We start from the raw sequence: 10,472 nt of genomic DNA, 5'->3' as shown, positions 1-10,472 counted from the left end.
TCGTTCCTCGTTCCTTCAGTCCAGTGTGTAGTCTGTAGTCCGTCGTCCGTCATCATGATGGCAAATTATTTAAATGTGTATAATTTCATCCCTCGAGTTTTACTTTTCCTCCTTAGTGTCTTAACGCTTTCTGAATGTCTTTATGAGGATCAAGTTGGAAAATTTGACTGGTAAATACTGTTTTGTTTTGTCAGATTAAGAAATTCCAGGTTCCCCGTAGTATTATTTGAGGTTAAAGTAACCGGTAGTTTCTTTTCAAAAATGTTATTTAATCCAACCAACCCAAAAAGAGAAGTGTGAATTCTCTATTTATTTAGTTAGACCCTCTTTGCTATTAGTTGGTCATTTTTACTCGCATTGAAAAATAAAACTTTGGTTAATACAATGTTTGAGATTAGCATATTCTGTTAGTTATCCATCATAAGTCTGTTTATTTTTGAATTCTAGGCAACAGAGTTTTATTGGTGATTTAAAGTTTGCATTTGGAGATGCGTCTGGGAAACGTGGAATTGTTGCCACAGAATTAAATGTTGTAGCAGCTCTCAACCTCAAAACAGGTACCTCTGAAAAATTAAACTTGCTTTCTATGTATTGATTTATTGTTTTAAATCATTGAGATTTTTTAACAAGAATTAAACAATTTGTACAATTATTTTCAGGCAATATACTATGGCGTCATGTACTAGAGAGGGATGGAAAAATTGAATACATGTCTATGACCAGTAGTGGTGAAGCTATTATAGTTTCTCAAGGAATCAAATCACTTGTGCGTGCCTTTGATCCTGTCACTGGGACACTCTCGTGGGAGTGGACTGTGCCCTCCTCGCTTCCTGTTAACAGGTCAAATACTTTTTGTTTACTACATTTCAAGCTCTTGAATTCTCCACACACCAACTTTATGGATTAACTTAATAATTTTCTAGGGTTTTATGGGCTGTTTCCACCGACAAACTCTATGCAGTAACATTGAATGATGGTGTCGGTTTTGCTGTTCAACAATTTAATATGAGAACTGGTGCTTTGATTGGCAAATGGCAAAATACTGCACCTTGGGCTCAAAAGGACAGGTAAGTGTAGATGAATGTGCACTTGCATTCTCTATTCATTAATATTACTATTTTACTCATGATAGTGTTATGTATCCAAACAGATGTGGTCTTTCACGCGACATCCTGGCGTGCTTCTCAGGAAAAAACCTCCACAACATCAGATTCTCACAAAGTGATGTAAAACCTGTTACATTAGAATTGTCTCAGAGTATTGCTCAACTGCAGCCTGTCAAATCAGGGGACAAGCCTGGAGTATTTGTAGACTTTGAAAGCACTGGTACGGTGAAGTCAAGCCAAGTTGTGTTCTTCGCTGAACAAGGGCAGTCCAATGTGCAATGTAAAACCCTATCATCTCCAGCCCAATGGGTTACTTATGATTCATCTCAGAAATCTAATGCTCTTCTCCAATTCTCCCAGAAAAATGAGGTAAGTCAATTAAACTTTTACATTATGTCGTCCATTTGTTGACTTGAATTTTGCTTCCTTTTTGCCTTATGATGAATTCCTTTTGTCTTTTCTCTATCTAAGGAGCTACATGTCATTGCATCTGACTGTGTATCTGGAAGGAAATTAGAAGATTTGTCTTTCTCTATCCCCTGGCCCACTTCACTTCAACCTCAGCTTAAAACTGTTATTTGCGGGCCTAACAAAGATGATTTATCTTTGTGCCGTCTGCTCCTTCGTACCTCAGATGAAGCAGTTACTCTTCTTCAATATATCGGTACATTCTTAAATGTGTCCTCTTATGTTACACACTCTTGTATTTTCCTTGTGCAAGATGCTACCCTCTCTCGTTCTTGTTTCAACTTTCAGGTAAGGTGTTGTGGGTCCGAGAGGAAGCTTTGGCATCTGTAGTAGCTGCAGAGATGATGGATCTCCCTGTTTCTGACAAGGATGCTGCAATAGAAAAGGAGTTTGACAGCAAAGAAGGTAAATTTAATTATATACTTGGACTTGGGGCTCAAAATTTGATTTTTTTTTTCTTGAGCAAATGGTAAAATTGGTTTTGTTTTACAATATTTATTTGTCTTGTGCTGCCCAGGGGATTATTCAGCTCTTGGTGAGTTGTGTGCAAGCCTGTTATGTATGAAGTGTTGTGTGACTTGGTTTGTTCAGGCATTATGGTGAGATAATTTTCTTGCCCAAAATGGAGAATTCTTTGGAGTTGATTGCTTGTTTATAGCATTTCTTATCTAATGATTTGTATTTCTGGCCCGTTTCACTGAAATGAAGGACTTAATTTGTTCATAGACTCTGTTCTTCATCCGAATCCAAGGTGTTTGAATTTGTCTAATGAATGGAGGTTTTTTTTTTTGTCTGTGCATGGTGTTTGTTTCATGAAGCAACTGTGTCTCTGAGCTTGATTTGCCTGTTGACAATTAGACATTATCTAATTGTAGTTTTTCAACTATAGAATGTTCTCTTTTCTCCACATTATCTTGTACATCACCCATATTTCCTAATCATATTTACTTTTCAAGAAATTGACTTTGTAAGGGAAACCGATTCATGTAAATGGGTTGCTCTTTTATTTTTACTTAACCTTATTTAGTTTGTTCTTGAGTGTTTTTAGTACCACACAGTTCTCAAAATTTGAAAACTTCCGAGTGTTCATGCATGTAGTTGCGTGAAAGAAAAAGCTTTGATCAAACAGGTCTCGAATCATATGTTTGTAAGAGATTATGTAACCTTGACATTCCATACCTTTCAGCTGGCTTGTTGGGAATGTTTGGGAGACGCCTTGTAAGCCAAGCCTTGCAACTGCAACACCTAGTGCAAGCTGTTCTTGGACTTCATGAACCCCACCAGCCTTCTGGTCAACGAGCAGACCTTGTTCGTGATGATTTTGGCTTGCATAAAATGATAGTTCTTGCTACCAAGGCAGGAAAGGTATGTTAATTCCTTCAAGAGAGCAATCTAGATATGTGTACAGTACTGGAATAATAATAATAATAATAATAATAGTAACTACTAATAATAATGTTCTCTTTATCACTTAGCTATTTGGGCTAGACAACTTTAATGGTGAGATTGTATGGCAAAAAATGTTGTTGAATGTAGACACTAGTTCTATGCAACTTTTTGTTCAAAGAACAACACGACATGGACCTTACCCAGCGCAGTGCTCTTTGTTACTGAAGGATAAAGTAAGTGCTCTCTTTTCATGCACAACTCTGTATTATTGGTTTCTGCATCAAAACTGTAATTTTATCCTTGCTTTTTATTGTTGTATTTAGGACTCTAAGGAAAGTGTACTTTATACTTTTGACCCAATGACTGGTTTGGGTAATAGGAAAAACTTGGGCTATCGAGCTCTGCAGACCATGCTGCTTCCAGTAATGGATGCTGAATCATTGCGACCTATTCTGCTTCTTGACTCTTCTGAAAAAGTGCACATTGAACCTCGATCAGCTATATCCTTGGCTGACTCATTTGCATCATCTCTTTACATTTATGTTGCTGATCCTGCAACTGGAGTAGTTAGAGGGTACACCTTTGCTCAATCAACTTCTGAGGTAAGCTTGTCATGCGAAAGGGTTTCAGTTCATGCTGTCCTTTAATTGTTCTGATGTTTTCAATTTGAAGAGAAAACAATAATTACATTTACAGAGACTTGTTGCTGCTAGAGTGTGGGAGGTAGTTTTCCAGCCAGAATCTCAAACCTTGGTGAATGTGGTTGGTAAGAATCCCCAAGAAAGAGTTCATTCACAAGGTCGCGTATTAGGAGACCGTAGCGTACTCTACAAGTATGTTAATCCAAATCTAGTTGCTGTTGTAACCCAAGGAACTGATACCCTTCACAAATGTAAGTAAAATAGTTTTTTGGTTCATACTTTTACTTGTTTGACTCTAAATTTTCATTTATTTTGCAGTTGTTCTAAATGTTTATCTTTTGGATGCTGTCTCTGGAGCTATAGTATTCTCAATTTCTCATAAAAGAGCCCGGGAACCTATTCATTTGGTGCATACCGAAAATTGGGTTGTGTACACTTACTTCAGTGAAAAATGGAGGCGCACAGAAATAGCTTCAATTGAGTTGTATGAAGGCAAAACTCAAAGCAATTCAGGATGTAAGTACCATATCTATCTCTATCTGTAATAATGTCGATCTTTGGAGAGACATATTACTTTCCTTTCTATTGATGCACATTTATTGTGATTCTTTTCATTATTTGTCCTAGCTTTCTCCTCCCTTATTGCTCCCCCTCAACCATTGGTTGAGCGCCAGTCATATATTCTTCCTGCAGTAGTTCAGGCTATGAAACCTACTGTGACAGAGAAAGGTATCACCAGCAGGCATGTCCTGGGTAAGTATTAAAATCTATACACTGACCTAGGCAGAAATGTATTTTTCTCAAAACTTTCTTTAATGTCTTTTCTTTTTTCACAGTTGGACTTGCTACTGGTGCAGTGCTCGAGCTTCCCTGGATGTTCCTTGACCCTAGACGACCTGTCACTGTAACACCTGAGATGCGAGAGGAAGGTGTCATACCTTACATGCCTGAGTTGCCAATTCCTCCTGAATCCATTATAAACTACAACAAATCTCTACCCCTCATAAGTGGTATACATACAGCTCCTAGTGGATTAGAAAGCACATCACTTGTCCTTGTATATGGACTAGGTAAGGTGGAAGAGAACTCTAGACCTGGTATTTTAAAATGTCATAATCTTAATTTGATCTTTCCTTTTTCCCTGCTCTTTACAGATCTCTTTTACACAAGAGTAGCACCATCAAAGACTTTTGATCTCTTAAAAGAAGACTTTGATCCATTCCTTATTTCAATGGTTCTTGTTGGACTTGGGTTGGCATCTTATACGACTAAGCGTCTAGCTTCAAGGAAAGCTTTAAAGCAAGCATGGAAATGATGATTTATTTGTTAAAACAATATTTATTTCATTTATGTGTATGTATTGGATCTCTGTGATACCATTATGCTTCAAATATGACATTTTCTATTGCAACATTTTGAGGACTGTTTTTCTTTTAGTGTCAGACAAGAATACAATTTTTCAATTTCAAAACTCTAAACTGAGTGCTAATGACTCTCAAGAACTGTACTTTCAGCCCCTTTTTCTGCTGAGAATGGGAGGGGCAATTACCACACCTTTGATTTATGTTGTATCTTGTAGTAAGTTGGTTTCCTAGCAGATAAGCTTTAATCAATCTTTGCTAGTTGAATCCCAAATTACCATCCTAATGGTAAAGAAAATATTCTACTGGGTGTTATGCAGTATGTATGCTGTTTTCCAAGTTGTATGAAAGACTTCTTATCTTCGTCTATTTTTGGTCCAAAGGGTAAATTACTGGAATTTTGTACTTTTTTGTGTGAACTCATCTTTTGAGATAAAATCATACCTATAAGGACTGATATTTAAAACTATCAAAGGCACTAATTGCTTGGTTTTGTTTCTGTTTAGGGTGAGGAATATACAGACATTTTATTGCTAGTCTAGTTATTTGTTGTTTCTCATTTAAAATAAAAATTTTCTTTGTTGTCATCACCAAGATCCTTACAATACATGTATTCAAACCTTTATTAGCTGTGTTAAAAGGCCCCCCGCAAAAAGCACATAAATTTTTATTATCAAATTTATACTTTTCCTAAAATTTGTAAGAGCTATCTTGTGTTCTAGTCTTAACAGCTTTCATCAGTACAATCCTGAAACTCATAATGTGCATCTATCTTCATCTTTAGCTGAATTATGGGACCCATCTTATGAGGTGTATATTATAAGGGCGTTGATTAAAGTAGGTAATTGCTTCATTTGTTGCAATTAGATTGATTATGGCATATTTTTAAGAAATGAGTACTGAAGAAATGTGTTCTGTAGAATTGTAGAATCCTGATTCGTTGGTTTTCTCAACTTTTGCACATGTAATTTGTATATTAGCTCCATTCCCTCAATACATATTTCAATCAGTGGGAAATCAATTCCTTGTGACGTTTTCCAAAGTACATCCTGTTGTTGTGTTGTTGAATCGGAGTAGTTACCTGATGATTGATAATCCTGTTGGAACTGCTATAGTATTGGTAAAAGCAGAGTGTTTTTATTACACTAGATTAATACAATGTGAACGTAATGTCATACTTCAATCTGATTTTATGAGATTACAGAACAAGTGTGGTGTTTTGGTATTTAGAATACAAATTGTGCATTGATTTTATCGATGAATAAATTTTATCTTCTACAAATTGTTTTTAAATTTGCATCACTTCACTTTTATACCCTGCAAAATACCGAAGCCTCCTGATTTTGGCACCCAAAGTGCCGAAGCCGGAGGCCCTAAGCAAAAGAGAGGATGAATTCAGGGTGTTTTTCTGGTTTTGTTTGGGGGGGGGGGGGGCGCAGGGAATGCCCATGGAGGTGAGGTAGGCAGATTGTAATTGTGCGCAAATTCAATGTAGAACCCGAATAAACTTCGACGTTCTTGCAGGATTAGGATTTGCGTTAATCGTAATGGTTAGGGTTGTGGGTGTTTTTTTGTAATTGCTCGGATCAGCGACCGTTCTTTAGTTCTTACGCTGCCAGTGCTGTTTGTGTTGGCCACTCTCATTGGTCGCAGCTAAGACTCCCCCCCCCCCTCCCTCTATGGCGTTGTCAAGTTAACGCGGATCCGCTGCGGATCCGTGCGGATCCGTACGGACGCTGCGGAACTTGCGTACGCTCGCTCTGGGAGGTCTAAAAACGTTTGTAACTTTGTGAATTCATACATATTTCGAACGAGGAGAGGTCAAGGAACATAATTCTGTACAAATAATAGCACATTCAAGCTAATTTTACATGTATTCGTAAGTGTGTAAAAACCTTTCCAATTTATAATACGGCTGCAAAATGCCATTATTTGTACAAACTAATGTTCCTTGGCCTCTCCGTGTTCAAAATATGTACATGTAAACAAAGTTGCGACCGTTTAAAGCCCTCCTAGAACGAGCGTACGGAAGTTCCGCAGCGTCCGTACGGATCCGCACGGATCCGCAACGGATCCGCGTTAAATTGACAACCCCTATCGTCCGGCGGGCCCGGCCGAGCAGCGAGCAGCCGAGCCACAGCGGAAAGGGGGCGCGGGTGGTTGTGTTGTGAGAAAGACCGAAGGGAGATTGTTATGTGTTGTTGTTGGTGTTGATGTTTACGATGTTTACACCATGGTCCGGGTTCTCAACGCTGAGTTAAGTCTCAGTATGGAGCTGGCCGGACGTCTGTGAAGGAGCGTGTGACGTCGACACCCGCTTGTCCTCGGCGGCAGGGAGGATTCGTGACCGTGTGTGAGAGCTCGTCGGTGTGCAACAGTTCCCTCCAGTCTGAAGTGCAAGTTATCAGGTAAGTCGTGTCCTGCGGCCGTCTGAAGTGTCTGGATTTATGGGTCATTGCTGCGAGTCGTTGGGAACAAAAGTGGTCAACTCTCGTGTAGCTCTGTGGCGAAGGCCGGGGGCGTCGGGGCAAGGAGTTCGCAACATAACCTCCCCAGCGAGAAGACTTCGCCCCTTTACGGGATGTAGACATTGTCCTGCACGGATCTCTCCCATCATAGTTCGCTATTCTCAAATTATACAACGATTCGGGTAACTACATTATTGCGTGTTGTCACGCACCCCACACTTGCCATTCTGCACAGACGAGGAGCACCGCGCAATTTTGAGGAGGAGGGAGGGGGCGGGAGGAAGAGGGGCATGAATTAGTTGGAAAATCACGGCGCGACGTGGTTTTTCCTGGTCCCATCTCGTTCAGATCAGGTTCGCCATGGTTTACACTTGGGGTGGCGGAATAATACTTGCACGTATTTCACAACGGTAGCCTAGTTTGCTCCGGCCTACCAGCAGCACCGGCCGAGTCGTGGGTTTTGAGAAAGTGCTGATGTATGTCCCTCCCCCCTTCCTCCCCGAGGGGTCTGTTCCGATGACGTTTGCGGAAATTATCCGTACCCGTGTTTTCCGCTGAAGGCTTGGGGTACGGGGTGCACGGATAGGCGAGAGCCCCCGCCCCCCCTCCTCCCCCGGTTCTCAAACAAAAGTTTTATTGTTTTCGGGTGACTCAACTCGACGGATCGTGCTGGTCGAGACGTGTCTGACCAGCTGATCAGAGGGAATGCCTTTACTGGTCGCCCCACAAGTGTCCCGATAGTGACACGGCCTTCTCTTCCTGACCTTCGCAGGAGACGGCGTGCACCATGAGCAAGGCCGGCAAGTCGAGGAAGAGGAAGCTCTCCGGGTCTGCGGACGAGGTGGAGAGGATGCGAGTGTACGTGAAGGTGATAGAGGACAAGCTCAAGGCCTCGGACGAAGAGGTGAAGATACTCCGCAGCCATCGGGACGTGCTGGTCGATGAGGTTGAAATCCTGCACAAGAGGGGCCTGTCTGAGGTGGTCGTGGTGAGTATACCCACACCCTCCCCCTCCCCCAAGACTTCTTGCCTCGGCTTGGCCTCTAACGCCTCCTGCCGCGCCCACAGCTCCAGCCGCGACAGATGCACGTACAGGACTTGCCCCAACACGTGATGCTGCGCATCTTCGACATGCTGGACCGCACGTTCCTCACGGACGTGGTGAGCGAGGTGTGCAATCAGTGGCTCCTCCTGGTGTGCGAGCCCTCGCTCTGGGCGCGCGCTACCCTCACCTATGTCAACTCTAAGGTGAGTACGACGCGCACCATTCTCGGTTGTGCACTAAATGAGAGTGTACCCGATCGATTGCCATTGCCTATGGCGGTAGGGGTGGAAACGCGATGGCATCTGCGGGTCTGCCCACTTGCCAAAGAAGAAGGGCGTCGTTGCGAGCGACGGCCACCCCGCACGGCGCGGGTAGGCAACGCTCCCTGCTCCTCCTGTGTGCGGTGCAGTGGGCGGGCGAGGCGCGGCTGTCTGATTGATGACGTTGGTTTCGCGCGGTCGTCAGACCTAGTGAAAAAGTTGTTCCTTTTTTTGTGGACCCGAATGGCGGCACAAACCATCAAAAGATACTATTTGCCACCAACTTTCTGTCCTGTCATGCGCAGGGGTCGGCGACGGGCGCGACTACGTTCGTGCGCACGCTCGGCTCCGCCTCCACGCTGTACGCCCTGGAGTGCGGCCTGTCACCGGCGGACCCGCCCCGCGTGCACCAGATGCTGAACACGTGCGCCACGGCCGTCGAGCACCTGTGCTTCGACCTGGACACGGCCGCCCCCGAGGCCGTGCTGCGCCTCATGTGGAACTCCCGGCACTGCCTCAAGGAGCTGTCAGTGCGCGAGGAGCCCCTGGGCGGGTCCTACTTCTCCTACAGCCAGGCTACCAGGTAGGTTTGGCTCTGCGGCTTCATTCTGCTCTATGCAGCGCCCGGCGCGGCGGAGCCAACCAACGGAAGCGACCGATTTATCCTGATTAATCAGAGAATGGCGCACGACACCCGCGCTCTGGATAAAAAGAAGTAAATTTTGTGAACGCTTCCAACATTGATTGTACTGTCTTTTTTTCCATTTTTATTTTTAAGCAATTTCGATAACTTCCGGCGGCCATTATTTTATTTAGAATGACACTTTTTTTTTCGTTGGCAACCTGGTTTCAGCCTTAACAACGCCGTCTCTTTTCTTTATTCTGCGCAGGTTCTGGGAGCAGATCGAGGGTTGCCGGCAGTTGAGGTCACTGGTGCTCTTTTTGTCTCAAAAGAGCGGCCTGTCGTCCTGCGTGTATCCGTTCCGGCCCAACCCTCACCCCTCGCTGCGCACCCTGTGCCTCGACGTGGGCGTGCTGCACGAGCACGCCAAGCTGGTGCAGTTTGGCATCGTGGTGAAGTCGCTCATCACTGCGCACCGGGCCACCCTGGAGAAAGTGGGCCTGCCCATGTTGGTGAGTGACGAGTGATTGAGTGAGGGATTGATTGCAACCCGTCCGTGTCGCGTGGTGATCGGGTGACCACGGCCCCTCTCTTTCTCTCGCCGCAGGTGAGCATGCCCGGCACGGTGGTGGCGCTGTCTCGGTGCCCATCGCTGCGCTCGGTCAGGGTGCCCGTCAGCCCCGAGGTGCGCCACCTGTCGCGGTGCGACCAGCTGAGCGAGCTGCGCCTCACGATGGACAACGCGCGGCGCGGGCTCGAGCTCAACCCGGAGCGCGTGCTGCACAACATCTGCCAGTTGCCCCAGCTGCACGAGCTCAACATCTCGCACGTGGGCAAGTGCAGCGACGCGCACTCCGCCGCCACGGCCGGGTCGCTAGGCGTGCTCAACGAGCTGGTGGAGCTGCGCCGCCTGCGGCTCACGTGCCTGCCGACGTGCGACGACCTGGACCGGCTGGCCTCGTCCCCGACGGCCGCGCCGCACCTGGAGGTGCTGTACTTTGGCGAGTCTTGCGGCGACGCCCGGGACGCGGGCTGCCGGCTGCCGGCGCTCCGTCGCCTGCTACAGCGCCGTCCTCAGCTGCACGTCTCGCTGACCAGCATCAGGGTGCGCG

At 44.8% G+C, this 10,472-nt stretch overlaps 2 protein-coding genes across 4 annotated transcripts in view; both read left to right on the top strand.

Moving 5' to 3' along the window:
• Window positions 1-6: 6 nt before the first annotated feature.
• Window positions 7-6,258, top strand: LOC113206475 (ER membrane protein complex subunit 1). Of its 3 annotated transcripts, XM_026422575.2 has the most exons (17): window positions 7-170; window positions 448-557; window positions 660-840; window positions 924-1,067; window positions 1,151-1,475; window positions 1,578-1,770; window positions 1,863-1,979; window positions 2,092-2,109; window positions 2,761-2,939; window positions 3,050-3,196; window positions 3,287-3,565; window positions 3,660-3,855; window positions 3,923-4,120; window positions 4,232-4,357; window positions 4,441-4,674; window positions 4,759-4,957; window positions 5,042-6,258. In XM_026422575.2, the coding sequence occupies exons 1-16, from the start codon at window positions 55-57 to the stop codon at window positions 4,917-4,919; spliced, it is 2,724 nt and encodes a 907-aa protein (XP_026278360.1). In that variant the 5' UTR covers window positions 7-54; the 3' UTR covers window positions 4,920-4,957; window positions 5,042-6,258. The 3 variants fall into 3 exon arrangements, with proteins under 3 accessions (XP_026278360.1, XP_026278358.1, XP_026278361.1); XM_026422573.2 differs by having other exon boundaries at window positions 4,759-6,258; XM_026422576.2 differs by lacking the exon at window positions 2,092-2,109 and having other exon boundaries at window positions 4,759-6,258.
• A 1,808-nt stretch (window positions 6,259-8,066) lies between these two features.
• Window positions 8,067-10,472, top strand: part of LOC113215757 (uncharacterized) — a 6,976-nt gene continuing 4,570 nt past the window's right edge. Inside the window, exons 1-5 of the mRNA XM_052275277.1 lie at window positions 8,067-8,421; window positions 8,502-8,681; window positions 9,044-9,321; window positions 9,629-9,872; window positions 9,968-10,467. Of these exons, the coding sequence (XP_052131237.1) occupies window positions 8,221-8,421; window positions 8,502-8,681; window positions 9,044-9,321; window positions 9,629-9,872; window positions 9,968-10,467 (1,403 nt within the window). The 5' untranslated portion in view covers window positions 8,067-8,220. The remainder of the gene's footprint in view (window positions 8,422-8,501; window positions 8,682-9,043; window positions 9,322-9,628; window positions 9,873-9,967; window positions 10,468-10,472) is intronic.

This window comes from Frankliniella occidentalis, unplaced genomic scaffold, assembly GCF_000697945.3.
Source record: "Frankliniella occidentalis isolate FOCC.00 unplaced genomic scaffold, Focc_3.1 Scaffold560, whole genome shotgun sequence".
Classification (NCBI taxonomy): domain Eukaryota; kingdom Metazoa; phylum Arthropoda; class Insecta; order Thysanoptera; family Thripidae; genus Frankliniella; species Frankliniella occidentalis.
Note: the sequence above shows the minus strand (reverse complement) of the source record. Positions and strands in the feature narration are given on the sequence as shown.